Source organism: Spea bombifrons, chromosome 7 (assembly GCF_027358695.1).
Source record: "Spea bombifrons isolate aSpeBom1 chromosome 7, aSpeBom1.2.pri, whole genome shotgun sequence".
NCBI lineage: Eukaryota > Metazoa > Chordata > Amphibia > Anura > Pelobatidae > Spea > Spea bombifrons.
Window position 1 is genome coordinate 12059440 of NC_071093.1, and position 21565 is coordinate 12081004.

A 21565-nucleotide genomic window follows, 5' to 3' on the forward strand; every position below is an offset into this window, starting at 1 on the left:
TGTTTCGCTTTTTTTCGGGTTTTTTTTTTCTCTTCCTTCCTCCTCATCTTTAATGGTTACGCGGGCTTCCTGCGAGCCTTGCGTGACGTGCGCGTTCTCTGTGTTTACTATCGGAGACAATGAGCAGCGGCCTTGGTGCTGAGTTTCGAGGCCTGCTCTGCAGCGAACCATCTCAGGGCTGTGTTTCTCGGTGACGCCAGCCTGCTTTCAGCTGCTCAATGCATTAGACTGAGATACTGCAGCGTGTTAATAAATAATAAAGGCTTGCAACAACATATATTGCGGATACAGTCTTTGTACAGCACTACAGTATGTGACGGCGCTATATGCAACAATCATTTTTATGCAACGGAATACCAAGTGGTGTTCTGGGTAAAGATCTGTTTTAAGTTTCCACAAAGTTCTTTTTTGTTAAATAGCTATGGAACAGTCTCCCAGCAGAAGTGGTAGAGGGTAATACAGTAAAAGAATTTAAGCATGCACGGGATAGCCATACGGCTCCTAAATCTGAGACAGTACCAAGGAATAATGAAGATGAGTGTATGTCAGGACCGGACGTGCTTTTATACACCGTCAGATTCTGTGTTTACACATATATACACATACAATATGCATGCATATAACATATAACAAGTGCCATGCGTTTGCCGTCTATAAGATCTGGGCCTCCGGTACGTCTCCCGGGACGTGACATTAAGATTTTGTCTTTTTAAATGGGGTCTCGAGATGGGATGCATAACTTGATCTCCCCCATATGGGGTAACTGCATCTGAAAAATCTAATTACATCCTTGTAGATGAGCATATCCAAATTACACACCAGACAAAGATCACATGACCATCTGACGGAGACAAGCGGAAGCCTAGTTCTGTTTTGTTTTTATTACAACACTGTAATTGTTACATGTTTTACTTATTCAAATTTTATATTTTCTCTGAATTGCACCCAACGTGTCACCAAAGTAGAGCGTTCATATCTGACGTGTAGCTGACATTCAAATTGGCCTTCCGCATTGTAGCTATTCTACATTTTCTTCTTTACGTGATGTTGTACTCATTCTTGTCTACAATAAACAAGTTTTGAAAGAAAAAAAAAGAAAAGATTTTGTCTTCATGTAAAATAAGAAGTCCTGGCAGCTTAGTTTGTATAGTATTGCTTAGAATGTCTTAAGTTCTACGGATACATTTCCTTCAATAGTATCAAAAACAGTTATGTATCCATGTGGGGGATTATATTAAGTGTGAGTGTGTAAAGGTGTGTATATGTGTAAGCGTGTGTATATGTGTAAGGGTGTGTGCTGTATATAGATGTCATTTATTTCTTCTCACCTGTGCATTCTGTGACTATACGTTTAAAACCTGCTGTCTTCTGAATCCAGATTTGACAATCTGAATCCGGATTTGTGTGTCAGATTTTTATTCTTTCACTTTCATTTACTTTTATTTTCTCTTTTAATTACCAGGCCTCTTTAAAGCGGCTAATCGCAAAACAAAACGGATTCACAACTTTTATAAGTTTATACGAACTTCCCTCTGTGTGTTTTTTTTTTATTTTAGTATAAAATGATCTTTTAGTTATGACAATAAGTGGCCTGTTCAGCTGTGGTGGGATTATTACTCTCATGGTACTTCATCAAAACAGAAAACAAGTGGGTCTCAGGCCTACAGCATCATAGGAGTTGTAGTTATGCCACCTCTGAAGAGCTAAATACAGGCAAAGAAACAACATTTGTTTTTAACTTTGTGAGACAGCAAGACTACAAAAACACCTTCCAGAAATCAGGGGCGGTTATTACCTTATTACCTCTCTCTATATAATTAATAATAATACTCTATTATTATTTCTATCTAAGCAAATGGCTCAGCTAGCATATGATTTATGAGCTACTTATAAAACTTTTTGTATTGAATAATATGAATTAAAATTCATATGATGTTTCCTGAAATCCACTGGTGTGGAAATGGTGAAAAATACCCCCTTTTGATAATTTGTTATTTATGTTTATCTTATAGTAGCAGAGTCATCAGAATGCAGCTATTTTGTTTTCTGAAATAGCCAAACCCATGAACTTTTAGGCAATGTTAGCAGCCAAGGAGTTCTTCACTTTCAGGCTATTATTATTGTTTTCCACGCACACTCACAAAGCGGGGCCGCAGAGTGCTCAAGTGGATAGTGTGTAACCATCTTGAACTGTATTCACTTCCTCATATCTCAGGCGGGTGTAATATATACACAATTGGAGGGTCAGGGTAGAGGACGTCACTGGAAGCTCTGCCATTTTTCCCTAAGAAACCTTGCGTGAACTAAATGTGTGGCTAGAATATAGTATAGTCCTTACTTGACCACAGAGTTCAGTATGAAGCCGTTATGTGAAGGGAAAAGCATGATGTGCTTAATGGTCATACACTTTACACTTGGGATCCCTGTTAGTTATTAAATCTCTGCAGACAAGCAAGGATTATATTTTATGTTATGGCAGTTGAGTGAAGCGACATTAGCTTTCTATTCAAGCCAGAGCAGTAGCGCAGACTACAATTTCAAACTAGGAGCTTGATGTCCACAAAATCGCTGAAATCTTAACTTTTATATAATGTTTTAGTTAGTGTCAGGAAGATTTGCTTTACTGAGAACACGGTCGTTGGGTGGAGCAGCCTCCCAGTAGAAGTGGTAGGTGCTATTATAGTAAGGCAATTCTTAAACCTTCATTACATGGGCATGTTGCTCCTGAATCTAAGACAAGAACTGATTAATGTTTGAGTCTTTGCAGCAGATTAAAAGACAGAGAGACTTCTTTTCAGGCAGCACATTTTGCTTCCAAAGAAAAAACCCTCCGTATCTCATCTCAAAAGGGCAGGAAACAACATTTGTTGTCTGAAAATGAATGAGCCAAAAACAACAAAAATGTCCATAATAGCAGCAGGAGCTGAGGATGGGGGAAGAGGAAAATGCATGGGAAGGGATTCTGCAGAACCCCTTCATGAGTTTACATGGGGGACCAAAAAAACCTTAAAGGGATCACTCGGCCAACATATGCAATATATACAGTGCCTAGGAAGAGAGACGTAAGATCCTACCTGGGCTAAGAGAAGGAAGTAAGAAATCATTATATATTTCTAGAACATAAAATTGGAAAATTGTAGACCCAAAGGAACGTACTTCCAGTGGTCACATCCTGCACTTGGCCCATATATTATTCATTATTATATCCTCATTAATCCTAACCGTTACCTGTCTCAGAATTACAGCAAGAAATATTACACCTCAGCCCATTGTCAGATATCTCGCAGTCTGAAATTGTTATCTAAGTACTGCAAAGCTTGCAAGTTAAATCTGAGAAGGAACATGGAAAAAAACTGATTTCAGTAGAACATTTATTCCCTTTGTCAGGGCTAAAGGTGAAAGAAAGTCTTTATGAGGGACTGTGAATGGTCTATATTTAGATAGACCCCTTTATATAAGTATTAAAAAAGAAGGGCAATGAAGACTTACACTTTGGATGAAATCAGGTTGCCAGATTTTTTTTTTGCTTAAAGTTAGATGGAAAGATGTGAAGATCATTATTACAGAGGATTTGTTGAAATTAGAGTTTCATTTCAGGATTGAAGACAGAGGGTTTTGTCTCCATTTGGCTTCCACCTTACCTTAATTTGATTCCGATAGGACTCAGAAAAGATTCTATGTCTAAAATTTGGAACCCTGAAAATAAGATATCTGTATTATTTTAATCAAAGGAAATGCCACCTCGAGTGAAATAACAGCCGTGTCCTTTTGGCCTGTGGTGATTCATCTGGACAAGAGGTTAAGGGTTTGTTAAAGAATATCTGTTTTGATTAAGTATAACTTATGGTGAAATACTCCTTCCTTCAAGGTCACTGTAAATGGCTTATAACGTATCCAATATAAACTAGACATCTTTGGTGTTGGGTGGTTATGAGACAGCCGTTGATCTTTTTCAGAACCTCGGAAGGTGGGTGTATTTTGAGATGTCAGGATAGCAAGCATTTTGGAACCTATATTAATAAGCTGGATACCATGGATCAGAGTAAGACTTAAAATATTACACGGAAATACACTAACTTTCATTTCTTTGATGTCTCGGGCAAAGGTCCATGTTCTGTTACTCCTTTGGTATTTCAGAATGTGAATTAAAAGTCCTATTCAGTGGCACTTAGCCTTTAAGCCACTAGAGCGACTTAGAATATCATGAACCTTAAGAAATGCAGAGCAATATCTGTGTAAAGCGCTAAATACATTTGAATAATTCCTTAAAAATTGTCCAAAAATTGTGCTTTAGTCTGTCAAAGCATTGAATTATCGCCTCAAACCCAGGCCAGTTATAATGTGAAAACCAAAGGCAATGCCATTTTTATAATGTGAGTTATTATATACTGTATATTAGACTTGTGCATTCGGACTCAGATGAATTCAAAGCCACAAGGCCAGACCCTCCAAAACGCTCCGAATTTTCACCCGAAATTTGTGTGTCCACATTCACACTCTCACTCATTCTCTAATTCTCGTTCACTCTCTTTCACGCTCTCTAAATGTTTTCCTACCTTCTGCATCTTTTTCTGGAGGACTGGGGAGAGGACGTCACTGGACACGCCAAAATATTTTCCTGAGTTTAAGTGAGGGCAAAATGATGGCACTTTCGGTGAGGTTGTCTCCCCCAATTGGAGGATCTCTTGGGGTTAAATATGTACAAAATATTTTTTCCCATCACTTTAAAATCAGTAATAAAAAATATCACTTGGTAAGATGCTAAAGTTGCCATCTTGTCAATTATGTTGTCTTATGCCCAGGTGCTTCAGAGCCCCTCAGGGAAGTCCAAAGTGAAGCTGTTCCTCAGTTTTGATTTGGTGAGGGGTGTATATTTGCTAATATATTTATATATGGTGGGGTTCATTTAGGCTTGGACCTCCAAGGGAAAGAATGGGCTACATATTCCCATGTGGCCTTACTACTTGGATCATGGACACCAAGTGTCACACAATGACAGAGAAGCACGACTACCTCAGGCTTCAAAGAGAAAAATGAACCTTGGTTGTTGTTGCCATGCAAGGAGCCCTTCTTCACTTTCCAAGCCTTTGCTGATGGATTCATTTTTACAAAGCCACCCATGGCGTGGGATCCTGCACTTTGTTATATTTTTGAATTTAAACATTAAACACTTTTTTGAGTATATGTTTCACAATGGGTTTTTTTTGCATGCTCTGGAAATGTTGCGGTGGAGACAAGTCTTTGAATACTTCGTTTTTGCAGAGCTGGGCTAGCCTTTTCACGGTAAGTCCCCTTTGAAGATTTCAGTGGTTACTCGCTTTCCGCTTTGGCCATGGAGGGGAAAAAAGAGACCACATACTCCCCAAAAGAGATGCTCCATTGTAACCATACAACAAACACTCTGTCTCCTTCACCTATATTCGCTAATAATTGGAAGCAGGATCTTGGACTTTAAACCGAAAATGAATGCTCCTGGTAAACACAAAGGATATACTTTTTAGGCAGATGTAGGGCCATTTTAATGTTTGAGGGCTGAAGCCACACATGACACTTTTTTCTTTTATTGTGCACTTTTTTGTGCACATGTATTGAATACTTTTACCATCATTTTTTAAATAAAAACCATAACCAAGCCTTCTCTTAAACAGAAACCATTAAATCTGAGATAAAATAAAACAACAATTTAACCCAGCACCAAAAACAATGTATAATTAAAAAAAAAAATATTGTATTATTCAAAATCGGATTATCTATCTCCTGTATCATGAGATTGAAAATACACTTTCCATTCAAGGCATCAGACTCGATTTAAATACATAACAATCAATGTTTATGCACTAAAATATCTTATTCCACTTGTGCGAAACATGGTCGCTTACAGTGTAGATATAATAAATCATGTTATCATGTCAAAATAAGATGCTTATGTTAAAATATTTCATATCATTATTACCGCTTCCGGCTGATTATCATTATTTTCTACTAACATCAGACCTGCACAGTACAGGCCACAAATGTGCAGATTTTGTCCCATTATTTAGGATAAGAACGTTCATAATCCACACTCAGTGACCCCCTTCTTCAATGTATGCTAATTTATTATTTGCTCAGCAAGTCCTAAAACGAGCCAATTTACAGTCGTATTACATTTCTACGGTGTTTCTGGTTTGGCGATTAAATCGGAAAAAAATAATCCCTGAAAAAAAATAATTTCTGATTGGGAAATGGTTATGTAGAATATTATAGCCTCCTAAATTGTGCTTTAGGGCAAATGATAATTAATTTGAGGAAACTAGTTCCCTGCGGAGGGAATACACAGTCTCCCAAAGCTATAACAGACAGTCCAGGTTGACAATGGCAACTACATCATCACATGGACAGCTGCCTTTCGTGAGCCTTTTGGTTCCAAGACATTGCGGCCTACTGGCCATTTCTGAGGCTTAGTCCAGAAGGTAACCTTCTATAAGGTCAACAGTAAGGCCAAAGTGGGAATGGTAATGTTGTAGCCAAAGACAAGCCAAGGCCAGACCGGAACAGCACTACCAGAGTGTCTCTCGAGGAGTTTCCACGAGACAGTTGACATTTTGAAGCAGCTTGAAGTACGTTACCCCTTGTTGTTATAATATGTGCTACTTCTTATGTCCTGTTTACCCATTGTACAGCGCTGTGGAATATGATAGCGCTGTATAAAACAATAAATAACAATAACAATCACTTCACACCAGTAAATTTGTTGGTGGAACCATGATCTGTTGGCAATTATGTTGCCGTTTCCATTCCTCTGTGCTATTTTGCTTGGAGCTTCTCGTTCATTAACATGGTAAATGACTGTTGCCTGTTAGAAGCACATTTTATATTCTCTAAGGGATCATAAATACTCGTATTCTCTGTTATTTCTATCAAGTGGTCTCATAAAAAAAACGGATCTTTTAATACGGAAAGCCATAATTGTTTCTCGCCTGAAACTTGTAAACAATAAGATACCTGAGGCAGATCATTAGGCTCCATCTTCCTTGATCAAGCCCTATAAATGATTTATTTGTGTAGCAGAACTAAAGCATAGCCATCAATAATATAATATTATTAAATTAAGTTTGTGCCTTTTTGAAAACGCCTTTTATGGACTAGGTTTGGTTTAAAATAATAGAATAGAAAATTTTCTCAGCAGTAAAAATGGAACCGTAACATCAGATAAGAACTGTTCGGCCCATCTAGTCTGCCCATTTTTTTCTGACGGATCTCGTTTCTTAATTTTGTCTTAGAAGGATAGCTTTATACCTTTCCCATTAAATTCTCTAACTGTATTAACCTCTACCATTCCTTATGGGAGGCTATTCCATTTATCTACCACTCTCACAGCAATCATCACAATCTGCAAGGAAAAAAAACACGCTGAACAGCTGATACTGTGAGACTGAATTTTTCATTTTAACACAACTCAACCTTTACGTGACTCAACTCAATGGAGGATATACTTGTATATGTTTAATTACACAATATATTTTAATGTTCTCTTCTGTCTTATCATGGGATGACTATTATGCCACCTTTCAATAATATTACATTGTGTTGCCCTGCAGATCTTATTATTATTTTTATTATTATTATTATCTTTTATTTAATAAGAGCCAAAAAATTACGCAGAGCTGTACAATTTAAAAGGGGCGGTTAACACATACATAACAATATACATTAATATATACAGACACCTCAGGAGTAGAGAACCCTGCCCATGAGCGGCCATCTAATAAAAGGTAAAAGGTACTTTTACACAAGTGGTGGTCTTTGAGGGCCTCGCTCGTGAGCTTACAATCTAAGGGAGTAGTATGTGTAATTGAAACAAAAGGAGGGGTGAAAGAGAGGGTAGTAGCGCTCATCTTGGTTATGTTCACTAGTCATAGTAACCAGGGGTCACATCCCTACACCCATCGCTCTGTTTAATCATAATTACCCCTTATATCTGTGCACAGCCACGTGTATGGAACAATTGTACACGTTCACACGGCAGACTGCATGGGAAGGGTGTATTTGCACACATTTTATCAGTTAATCTGTATTGGGTTCCCACCCTACTCTTACAACTTCTAATATCTATTAAAGCAAACATACCGTATGCGCATGTGTGCCAACCGACAAATGGAGGAAGAGGATGTCAAATTGAAAACGCTCTCTGGAGTTTTCTCACAAGGATCCCTTAACATTAAGTACAAAACTGGCTTCTTTTGAGGAACATCTTGTCAGGCAAATGCCCATATTCAGGGTATAGTAAAGGTTAACAGATCCCGCCATAAATCTTATCTGGAAACCTGGCCAGACCCCATCATAAAGTGAGTGGGACCTGAGGAGCAACCATAGCAGGGTATCTTCAAAAGATGTCCGATGTCCTACAGGACACCAGGCACTGGAGTCACACAGGGGACGCCTCGCATCTTCAGAGTTACGAGGTCCAAAATATGGTTGGATTCTTATAGTAGGCTCATAATGTGAAGATATTGTGTGTGCTGACAGCGTGCCCTTCAAACGATAGGAAACATGGAAGGAAGGGGTTAAATAAGGACTGAGGAATAACAGTCTGACATTAACACTATATGTTTAGACTAATTTGTATTTTCTTTAAGTTGAGTAGTCCGGGGGTTACCAAAGCCTCCTTTATGTAGTTTATTTAAACCTTTGCATTTGTGAGGTCAGGCACTGATGTTGGATGAGAAGGCCCGGCTCACAATCTCTGTTCCAGTTCATCCCAAATGTGTTCCACAGCGTTTAGGTCAGGGCTCTGCACGGCCGGTCAAGTTCTTCCACACCAAACTCATCCAACCAAGTCTTTATGGACCTTGCTTTGTGCGCTGGGGCACAGCCATGCTGGAATAGAAAAGGGCCTTCCCCAAACTCTTCCCACAATGTTTTGTCCATTGCCCAAAATGTCTTGGTATGCTGAAGGCAACATATGAAGACATTTTGGACAATGCTATACTTCAGTGACTGACCTCACAAAAAGTTCTTTACTTGGGAATGCTGATAAATGTAAGTGGACCATGTGTTATAATGAACTGCTAGGAGAGTTTAATGCTTTATTGATGTGATTCCAGTTAGAGGAGAAGGAGCAGGTTAAACACACATGATAAAAAGGAATTTATCCACAATAAAGGTAATATCATCAGCATTTTGAATGCTGCTATTCACTAAGATAAGTTGGCAGGTAGAATTTTTTTAAGGATATATACTATAGTAAAGGGATCTAAAACGAAAAACGAAGTGACCTTTGTAATGCACCTTTAGACTTAGGAGAGCTTCAGGGTGCTGAGCATAGTGGGAACCCCGGGACTGTACCCTGAAAATTGTTACCCCAATACAGGTTGTGCCTATTACTGTAACTTCAACTCGTATGCACTGCTTCATCCGGCTAAATGCGGTATTGACTTTTATTTTCCCAGATATACCAGAAGATGGATTGTCACTCTTTTCCTGACATGTGTTTGTTCTTTGGAAGAGCTGATTGCGTCCTTGTACTCTAACCTCATCCACTTGTCTTCCTCTGATTGAGTCGGTCCGCACTTTCTATAAATGGTCTTTTTTGTTTTTATACTATCTGACACTTTTAGAGAACCGTAATAGCTTTTCTGTAATGTAGCTCATTTCTTATTTGCTTTGACTATATTATACTTTGAAAATCATACATTCTAAACTGTTCTCTGTCTGACTTTTTAACCATTTGTATAGATGCACAAAACCTGATCCAAATATTTTAATACCAGAAATAATTGTTGAGATGGTCTATCTACGCATGTTTGATTAAACACAATGCAGAGAAATTGGCAGCTTGAGATAACTTCTGGGTCTTCATACATAGCTATGCCCAGCGATCAGAACTCTTAATTGGTGTCGGACCTTCCAGACTCGACCACTGAATAACCATGAAACGGTGATTATAATGGCTTGCAGCTTTACCGGGCTTTATGAAGAAGACGTTCCAACTAGTGGACCATAGGACAGGACTAGTGGACCATTTGGAGAGCCTCATGTATAAAAGTAAACAAATGGTCATGTAGACTTTGCAAGAACTGGAAAGGCAAATCCTGAAGTCAATCACCCAGCAAGTTCTAACAATTAGAAGCCATCAACCTGAAAAAGGATAGGGAACCTATTTTATAAGTAGCTGATGTGCCCATCATGAAAGTGACGAAAGGTATCCCGGGGGAGGCCAGGATGAGGAAGCACGCGGGGCTCATGTAGGATGAAAAGTGCTGGGCATATTCTGCAACGTGGCACTGGATTATATGTAAATTAAATGTTGCCAGAAAAGTGAAACATAGAAACACAGAATGTGAAGGCAGATAAGAACCGTTTGTCCCTCGTCTGCCCGTTTCTCCTGATGTAGAGTCAGTAGACCTTAATCAGTCCTTGGTCTCCTCTAAGATTCAGGATAGCTCTATGTCTATCCCATGCATGTTTAAATTCCCTCACTGTATTAACCCCTACCATTTATGAGACTGTCCCACTTGTCACCCTCTCGGTAAAGTAAAACTTCCTTACATTACATCTCAATGTTTTTTTAATAGTCTGATCTCTTGATCTTTTATAAGTGAAATATGGACTTTAGCATGGAGGGCTTGTTTTGTGAGGTAGAACATTAGAAGGGGCTATATTGACACAGAATAGCGTCCCAGACCACTGCCTGGCGTGTCAGAATTATGGGGGCGCTGGACAGTAGCATATGTTTCCTAGGGACACACAACTGAAGTGGTGGCAGCCCATGTGCCCTACTTTTCCCCTCCTGATGCCCTTCTCTTCTACAATGATTTGCACAAATACACAATAACTTAATGCTTTGACATGATTTTCATATACTACAATGTCCCAGAGCTATAGCTTCATATATCAGGTTATATTATATTAAGTTTATAGCATTTATAGCATTAGGGAACAAGCAGGTATCTCGATAGCTATTTCCTTGCTAACAACTCAAGTTCACTGGCTGAAGAGTTATCGGCCGGCAGCCGTTTCCATGAATATTTATGAGCCACAAATCATTCCCTCTTTATGACACGTTATGAGGAACACATTATACAAATAGAGTGAAATCTGGTTCGCATGACAGCTTCTGAAGTGCTTAAAGAACCAAGGAACCAGGTTATTGCTGCAATTTTAATTGATTACAGTTCCACAAACATGTAGCAGAGTGAAAAAGTGATTTGCCTGAGAAAGTGGGGAAGAAGGAACCGCCAGAACTTAGTGTTCAGGAACATCACTCACCCGTATCATAACAATGCATGACAGGCGATACACCCGTTGGGTTTACGGAACACTATGCAAAGCAGTTAAAGGGTTAAAAATTATGCGTAGAAGGATAGATGGATAGAAGCTCTTGGGTTTCAGAGCACATTTCTGCAATCACCTATACTGTATGCTGCTCTTTTCTCCCCAATATCCATCCTTTCTAGGAGCTTAGATTTTTTGGCAGGTATTCTACAGCCATGAATTCACAATACTGTGCACCTAAACAGCAAAAAACATATTTATTCATTATACTGTCTAAATTAAAACATGTTCTTCTTAGTTTCGCCAACTGCAATAAACCTCAAAACTCATGAAATAAAACAAAATCACATAAAATGTCCTGATAAGGACCTGCCGCCAACTAATACGCCAAAAACTGGAGTGTCCCGTCCGCCTGCTGTTTCATTTATGCAGCTCCTGAGATCAGGATAATAGCTGCTCCCATGACATACATATAAGGTTTCTCCTACATATATATTAACCTGTAAACACCATAACGGCTTTATTTCGTGTATAGAACTGTAAAATATAGGATTTGTGAAAAGTGATTGATCTGTTTTAAAAACCCTACTTTTTTGAATAGTCGATCCCACCAGCATGACGATTATTGGCTTCCTTTTCCTGTTCTTGCGTGAAATTATATTGTTAAGTACTGTTGTCAAGCTCAACCGGTGTGATGAGATGGGGAGGTCAACCACGTGTACATTATGGAAACAAATGCATTTAGTGGCTTGTCATCACACAGGAAAACATACATCCTCTTACCGTGTGATCATGGAATGATCTAGAGAAATGTTTATTTTGTAGAGATGTGTTTGGGTTCTTCACCACGAATAAAGCATGAAACGTCACAGAGCACAGCATGCTTTACTGCCTATCTACATCAAACCTTTCTGCCATAGGCATCACGCGAAGGATTATCTCACCGTGGAAGTGAAGGAGAACTTCCGCTCACTCATCGCCGAGCTTTGGTGTGACCTGTAACAGAGCTCATACCTGATCATATCATGCTTTGTGGGTACTCCCTGACCTGGAACTGGCAAATGTCTCTCCCTTTATCCACAGAAGAGAAACTAATACAGCATATGACATATTCCTCGTAAAATAAACTACATGATAAAATCCCCACATTTACCCTCCTAGCTTCCAACCTCTGCTGCCTCCATGGTTGGGGAGGGTGTCAATACTTGGAATTTATGTTACCAAAATCTTATATTTCTCCAAGCTTTACCAATAATGATCATTTTCTAAAGGAGGTTATGTTTACGGAGACTGATTTCTGATCTTCACTTTTCTCATGGCAAGTGGTGGATGCCTGGCGTGTATAAGTCCTATCAGGCCTCCCTCCTGTCTAGATTAATAGGATAGTGCTCTCTTACCACCTACAAATCTATACAATGCAGTAAATAATTTTGATTTGGAGGAAACCCCAGGCTTCCAGCACCCCGTCGGCAGTCCACCTCCCTGTAGAACAGCGATTGAAGGTATGGGATACATGTAATGGGGGGGGAAATGTCATGAGCTGATCTCGCCTCTGTTCCTCCCGGGGGTATATTCTACATGAAGCACCTTAATACCAAGGGCCTGTTCTAGACTAATTCACTTATGGCGGGAGAATCGTGCGCATCTGCTACTGTTCAGGGTAGACTCCCAAGTATGTTGGGTACTGCTCACCATCAATCACTACATTTTAAGTCATTGCCAGATATTCGTTCTCTAAATAGACTGCTCTCTAATATTGAAAAGAGCAATCAGTAAGATATAGAAACATAGAATTTGGCGGCATTTAGCCCATTTAGTCTGCCCATTTTCCTGATGTTACATCTCAGGGCTCATCATAATAGCTTTATGCTTTTGCCACGCATGATTTAATACCCTCACTGTATCAGCCTCTACCACTTCTCTTGGGAGGTTGTTCCATTTATTTACCACCCTCCCAGCGAAGTAAAAGGTCCTTACATTTCATCTAATCTTCAGACCCTCTCGTCTTAGATGATGGCCTTTTGTTCTAACATTACCCTGTATTTATTGTGAAAAGATCTTTACTGTGGAGCAATGGAATAAAATATTTGCCCTCTCACATGAACACTCTACATCGGCAACGGCCTTCAAGTTTGTATCAAGATGATGGAAATCTGCACTGGGTCTTCCCTTCATTAATGACAGACTCCGAGGGGGGGCTCCTTGCACATACTGCGGCGCTGACCCTTCGTTTGACTCCTGTGGGGTCTAGACCCTTCTCCCCTACATATTCATCCCACTGTTCACAGTTTTCTGACATTTTTATTGAATGCAACAAAAGCAGCAATTCCTGTATTTTCCCCCAAAGTAAGCCACTGGCTGCATTCTGTGGAAGAGTTTTGTACTATTGAGGGACAAATGCTTCTTATAAGTACTGAATGTTTATAGCAGTATTGTTCCTGAGAAACAATGCACCCCCTCAGCCAAGAACATTTTGCAGGGGGGAGTCAAGCACCTTTACACTGTCACAACGGGGCTGAGCTTGGTTGCTTTACCATCATGGATGGATTTATCTCTTCTGTCATATGGCCCCTCCACAATAAACTATGTAAACCATACCATGTTATGTACCTAATATTTGTGGTGCAATGATGTTTGTCAATAATAATAATAAAAAAATAATTTGATGGCTATGGACCCTTTGGTGGTGTATACATGTATATACATATTTATATATATATATATATATATATATATATATATATATATATACACACACACAGATCTGATTGGCTTTAGTTTAGAAGATATGAGCTCATGAATCATCTTCAAGGGTGATCTTTGGTACCCAGATTTATAGTGCAATCTGATTGATTTACATTAAATATGTATACAGTTTGATAATCACATAAAATTAGATAAATTTTCTTATAACCCACACGTTTAAAATTTATGTTTTTAATGTGATTCATGAAACAAACTTAAATGGACTTTTTTCCAAATCGTTTTTACCTTTATGTTTTTTTTTTAATACAACTGAAGGATGTATCTTGTGATTTCTTTCCCAGTTAGTGTTCATTCATTGAGTACCGGAGTACACGGCCCATAACATATGCACAAGTCACCCACCCAGGCGTGTGTACGGAACTGAATCCTGACATTTTAGCCGAGAGGTATCAGCGGACTCCGTAAATATGTAAGGCGTGTGCGTATATGCAGATATAGTCTGCTCCTTTTTAGAGGACACAAAAAAGAAAACAAAACAATTGTTGGCAACCTAATCTTCCGATTCCCAAGAAAGACTTCCTTCTCATATCCAAATGCAGCTGCCCCACGCTGCCAGTTACTGTACGATACACATGTCTTAAATTCTGTAATCAGCAGCCAGCAGGTGCCGTATCGCATCGAACACACCACAGCCACTCGATCCAGACATCCCCAAACACACAGAGCCTGGTTTTGTCAAATGTTTTATTGAGTGTAGACATCTGGAGTACTGTAAAACATGCATTATCTGTAGATTCAAAAAGAAGCAAGCCACATTGTCCTCCCTGTCAGATGTGTCAGCCTTGGCATACATGATGGAGATTAATGAAGTATCATGAGAGTAGCGACTCCTGAAAGGCATCTATGATTTGAAGTAGGATCTTAATCATTTGAAAAGCACGTTTACTGAACTTGTATTTTCACGCGAGGTGACATTTCATTTCAAAACAAACAGTATTTATTTGGCTGGGGGAAGGAGAGAAAAGGTTTCCCGGTCTGCTATTTTTTTATTTTTTTTTTGTAACAGAATAATCTGTTTTAATAATAATTATTAAAAAAAATGCTTCTCTGCCAAACATTAAAATTATTTCTTTTTTGGTTGTTGAGGTGTATTAAATTTAAAGAATATAATGTCTCCATCTTCTACGATGTAATTTCTTCCTTGCTGTCTGTATTTCCCAGCAGCCTGCAAATACACAAAAGTGACATTAGTAACGAACAGAGGACATATTTCACACTGTGTGCGGATGTGGTTTAAACCAGGGCAGGGATGCGGGGGGGCCTTGGCCCTTTAGGATTTGTCTGATAAAATATTAAGGGTGGGTTAAGCACAGCTGCCTTAGAATATAGAGTACGGTTGCTGTTCACCCGGCTGAGGATGCTGTGGGTTGTGGTCCACTGGCAGCTAGAGCAGCTTCATATTGCCTCCGATCCCTACAAACAGCACGAGTCATGAAATACACGGAAAATTCTAAAGATTTGCGTCAGCTGATGATCACTTTATAGATTACTCCAGACCTATCTGTCATTTGCACATCACGTACCGACAAAGCAGGGGACACCGTGGCGGTTACAGAATAACACTTTGTAAAATAACAATAAATGTACCCAAACTGGTACTGATCGCAGGGAAAGCAAATCCAGAATGTCGCCACCTAGTGGTGGAATGAGAACATTTGCAGAAATGATGTGATTTCACATGGGCTAAGCTCACAAATCCTACGCATACAAAGGGAAGAGATAAAGCTTATTATATCCACGTCACTGTTGAAGTAGATACATAGTTAATTTTTTTTGCTATCAAGTGCATTCGAAAAGATATGATGGGTTATGATGTAATATATATTATTAAAAAAAAAAAACCTCCCAAAAATCTTCAAATAGCAGCCTGGCCTTTTGATAATTAAGACACTGCATAATATCTGAAAACATTTCAAGCCTAATAATGTAATTTGTTTAAATTAAAAAAGCAATGTTTTCCTCCTGCAGTGTCAGACATTCCATTGGTTTGACACTGTCGGTGAAAACACTGTTTTTGTTCTCTTTACTAGGTATACAGATTTTATTATATTGCCCAAGAGCACAAATGTTATATTGTAATAATAATAACAACAACCAGATCAGCTGGTTGTATTTGGGATTTTGTAGCGATACACACATTGGTAACAACTTGCTGCATCTTTCCAGCAGAACAACGTATGAACACGCTAACAGAATCCTAACGCGAGAAGGGCGTGCATAGCAGGCTTTCCAATATGCTTAAATACAAAGAAATTGGACATTAGGAAAGAAATTCCACGAAAGGCTTCACTTTCTTCCCAAAACAAAGGAATATTTTTAAGATCACTTCTCATAAGTCTAATGGCTGCGGAGAAACTTTTTTTGACCCCCAGAATATAGTTGAATATGCCCCCCAGACATGGTATGGATTTCTAGACAGGTCCCTATTGCCGAGGTGACCCCCCTACTTCCAACAGCTTCAAAGCTATTATGGGACATCAGGGGTTATTCACTAAACTGTGAGCTGCATGTGAGATTACAATAAGGCCGTTAATAAAATGCATGTAATATAGAATATTTGGCTTTAATATCAATCTCTCTATTTGCGGACAAACGCAAGAAACAAACGGTGACACAAAAACATTGCTTAACATCCGACACGGGGATGGATTTTCTGGCGCTTCTCATTCTTTCTGCGATTTGGTTTACAATTAATTAAACGCGATAGTGTCCCTTTAAATACCCCGGGGACTATTTAATCCATTTCCTTTGCTATCCTAAACAACCGGTTGCAAAATCAATACCCATTTGTGAATCTTGAGTATGCATTAAACAAGACGCGTCTAACCAGTTCATTTGCACTTGAAAGCAGCCATCTGTAGAAGGCAGCTTTGCCTAAGCAGATATGATTGCTAATAATGAAATATCCCTGTAGACTACAAAGCGCACACAGAGCTATTCAGCATAGAGTTCACAGCTCCGCCATTAAATTAGTTATGCCGCGCCGGTGTTCCAGGCGCACGCGAATCAAACTTGAAGAGATCGTTCCGATAGCACAGAAAAGGAGCCCTCTTCCTGGAACGGCACATCTACAGCGAGTCCAACGAATGAAGAACAGGGTAAAAAAGGGCATTTTATACCTAATTAATCTGCGTTTAAAATAAGATCCAATTAATCTTTTTTGAGTGCAGAGCAAGAGGAACGCAAGCAATGTTCTATTCTTGTTCCTCCAAAAATCTACTTGTTAACAAAGATGGATTGAATGGCAACCGCGTCAACGATAAAAGTTCTTAATTGTACCTATTAACAAATGTCCCTGGAATGATAATATAAGAAACAGTGTTGTCTGAGCCACAAGCACTAATAACATGGGGGGGGGGCACTTGTGATCCTAATAAAGAATCCTGAGAAGACCACTCAAAGCTGGAGCGATGATTCTGCAACATCCGTCATTATTCTCCCATACGTAAAATATAGGATGCCTCACACTATGCGTTTTAATGAACGATTCCGTAGGGAGCAGTCTCAATGCTGTCACGGTTGTGGGAGGCTCATTTTGCCATTTTACTCCATTCTTAATGAATCAGCTTTGCAATGATAGGATTTGGGCTGCCGAGGTTACAATCTGATCAGACTTTAAATATAAACTACTTTATCTGAATCATCGGGATAAGTGCAGCAGGGTTTTTTATGACTCCGTGATTGTGCCGCCCTTGGCTCCCCGCTCTCCCGCTGACATTATTTTAAGGTTATCTCACAGCACTGACTTCCCAAGTATAAGAGATATGATTCCAAACCACGCATTTGCTGCACATGTGGCCGCGGAGCCGGGCTTTGGATGCTCACAAGGATTTAAGGTTATAAAATACCGTGTTTTACAGACAGACGTCACTGGTCCTCCCGAACGCCCGGTCTAAAGCATAGACTACCGCTTAAAAAGTCTGCAAATGAGGAATCCGCTAACCTATAACAGAGGTATTCAGACTCTCAAGATAACAGCTGATATTTCAGGCTTTGCAATGAAACGGGTAAAAGGATGGACTATTTCACATTTCTCCAAAAATCCATAACATTCATTAATGGTAAACGAGCACATCGGATGTCCACAAGAATATTGTCACAAACAGAAGTGACATTTAGTACGCTGTGTATTTAAATAGCTAAATGACCCACGTCACAATATGTAAAATCTGCGTACTGACTCGGGTAATGCGTAAGGATCTAGAACCAGAATGTGCATTTATTTCCTAAAGGACGGGCGTGCGGCAGAGCGGACATCAGAGTAGACGGGCTTCACCGCGCTACGTAGTGTCAACTTTGTTGTTCAGATCTTACAAATGTCATCGCGATGACGTCACGCCGCGTTATGCCGAGCAGCTTGAATCTCCTCGCAGAAAAACGTCAGGTGGTCGGCCCTTCACACTACACAGCGAGGTCTGGGATCTCACTGCAACCCGTCTCCCCGTTTAGTGAATAAGAACCAGGAAGTACATTTGATTTATAAGCCGGTAGCACCGTCTTAACAATATGTAGTAAGAAAAACCTGACACCTGACAAACACTTCCAGGTAAAAGTAATGTATTGCATGCGTTCGTCTAATCAGTCCCTCTAGTGTTCAGGACGTGGATTCATTAAAGTGTCCCGAACCCCGCGTTCTTGTGCTGAAGTGCTTCTTCTGGTCCCACGACAATACCCCTCACAAATCAACTCGTGTCGCTTCACATTCTGCTACAGACCTCTCTGGCTTTTGCTTTATTTTTCACTTTCTCTTCCTACTGTGCTGCATAAGGTGTATGCATAGTGGCTAAGAGTCCTAGATCTCTAGGGCAGTCCCTAATTTTAACAAGGTCCACAATTTTAAATACATATGCTGTTAAAGGTTTAAAAACGTTCGGTTCTCATGAAGATATAATCGATGACCCAGCAATTAGCTGCAGTAGACCTCAGGCACAAAATAAAAATCAATGACAAGTGACAAGGTAGGCGACGTGACTTGAAATAGACAGAACAGGCTAACTATTACACAATTTAAAACACTTTAAGAATAACAAACATGGATTAGCACAAATATGTATGTTCTAAATATGTTGCATTTGTAAGTGTACATGTACCATACATATGTGTAGATATGTGCCTGAGAAACTATAATTATAACATGTCAATCTCAATGATTTCTTAATATGCCTATAGTACCTACAGTACCTATAGCAATGCTTCTGAAAGCATTTCATTGTCATGGTGGAGGTTTTTGGGACATCTCATCGGACGTAGCAGCAAAACTCACTGGGAAATAACATTAAATTTGTGAAGAATACATTTCTCGGTCTAATTAGTTCCACTAAGTGTTGGTTAAATGAAATCAGATGAGTTATGTGTATGTATTTTGGTTTTGTTGGAGACGAGGAGGCCAGGATGGACATCTTCTGCATTTAGGACAGACTAACATGATCTGTGTCTGGGTAATTGTACATTGTCATGTTCCAGCAAGCTGCCGAGAGTTTGTTAAAGAGTCAGTTCCGCTGGGAGTGACGCTGGAGGCTGAGAGAACCTGCCGAAGGTGACAGCTACATTCCCTCGTCACCAGACCAAGTTCTCCTGAAACACAAGACAGAGAGAACTCACCTTGGCGGCTGTTTCGGAGCCTTCTTCCTTGAAATCATCAAATTTCATTACCTCCGCCATAATGAAACCCTTCTCGAAATCCGTGTGAATTTTCCCTGCCGCCTGAGGAGCCTTTGTCCCTTTCTGTCAAAAGGAAGAGCAGCAATGAGACGTGCAGGAGGACGAATCGCGGGCTGGGGGGTTCTGTTACTTAATGCGAATCCGGACCTCGCAGAAAGTACCAGAGATCCGATAACCAGATAACACTCAACGCAATATATATACGGAATATATCACTCGCTGCAGCCGTGCCTTACTTCATCAAACACTCAATATTTAAAAAAATAAAAATAATTATATATATATCATTATTAATTATATTAATAATTATATATATAATGTATAAAAGCAATTAAGCATATGTATTTTACACACACGTTTTGTTTTGTTAATGATAGTTTTTAAATATGTCCAACCTTGGTTTTTGTATTAAATTACCAACACAAGCACTAATCATTAGATAAATCAGTATGCATTTATTATATATATATTATACTAAGGATGAACAGAATGTTCTTTATAATTATTATTATTATTATATACCAATAAACATTTCTAACTTAAAAAAATACTTGGTGGATAAATTCAACCACACAAAACTGCAGTAAAAATAGTCGCTCCCATCCAGCAAAGTGCCTGTTTTTGCCTAATAACCGCCCGGTGAGACGATGTGGAGTTGCGAGCTCAGCGCAGGCATGAAAACCGCTTTGAGAAATAACGGTGACCTGAGGCTGCTTAATAAAGCGTGCAGATCTGCTCAGGAACATGACATGCTAAAGCGCAGTTTTTACAATAAAAGATCTATCGCTCTAATATGGCTATTCACTCACGCTTACCCGACTAAACACCGCGCCTGCACATTAGGCTGGGGCTAGCTGCGATCGCTCATACGGCAAACCAGCTATCATTTATCGCAGCCCAAGCTTTAGCAGCGAAGGCAGGCTCAACGACAAGTTCCATACAACAAGTTCGATCCGTGTCCGGATTCCCTGCCCCTCCGTATAGCAAGCTAGCGAAATAACATAAAAACCCTCAAATACGTTTTATACGACGACTTCATTCTATTGGAAATGCATTTCAAACTATAGTATATTAAAAATCAGCATGATCAGTGATGTTTGCGTGCAAAGGTACATGAGCATTGAATAAAATTCTTCCAATGTATAGATTCATATATAGTGATCATAGATACAGTGAGTATAATGTACAATAGGATAGTATGTGCCTATATGGTGCTCCGTAGGGATTTAGATATACATTAACACACACTCGCACACGCTTACATAAACACTAATGCGGCAGGCAGGCAGGCAGGCAGGCAGGCAGGCAGCCCCAATGCGTGTATTTTTAGCCCCGACCTCCGGCCCTGTCAATGCGAAGGAGCCCGGCATTCGATTAAAAGTCAGGAGCCCCCGCTGCAAGGATTTAATCTCTCTTGTTTTCCTCTAGAAATTGTACTTCTTTGATCGGAATCAAAAGGAATGCTGAAGTCTTTGTACGTTCCTGTAATAATTACATATTTTGTAATACATAATTTGTAGCTACGTGCGCGTCAATGTATGCGGGAATAATAGACGCCATCACAGAGGGTATTTCCATTTAAAAGCAAACCATTTCACTTCTCATTGTCCTTTGGGAACAAATTAGTCAGTCGCCGCGGGCACAATCAGTGAATATCAATATTTTAAGCCCATATCATCGCGGTTTTTATTAGTGTCTGGATGGTATGTATGGCATTATCGGAACAAAGTCTACCTCTTAAATTATAAACCACTTAAAGAGATGAATTATTACACACTGGCGTTGCGTGTATCTGCAAGAAGTGTAATGATGTTATATGGCTTTCAAAGCTGAAAATGTAGCCCAGGCAAAGAAAGAAGGGGGGGGGCAAAAAAAATAAAAT

At 39.5% G+C, this 21565-nt stretch overlaps 1 protein-coding gene across 2 annotated transcripts in view; it reads right to left on the reverse strand.

Annotated features, from left to right (window-relative positions):
* Positions 1-14692: 14692 nt before the first annotated feature.
* The window catches only part of OLA1 (Obg like ATPase 1), a 65415-nt gene continuing 58542 nt past the window's right edge, over positions 14693-21565 (reverse strand). For both annotated transcript variants that reach the window (XM_053471609.1, XM_053471608.1), the window contains exons 10-11: positions 19624-19746; positions 14693-15187 (exon numbers count right to left, since the gene is read on the reverse strand). In XM_053471609.1, the coding sequence (XP_053327584.1) occupies positions 15086-15187; positions 19624-19746 (225 nt within the window). In that variant the 3' untranslated portion in view covers positions 14693-15085. The remainder of the gene's footprint in view (positions 15188-19623; positions 19747-21565) is intronic.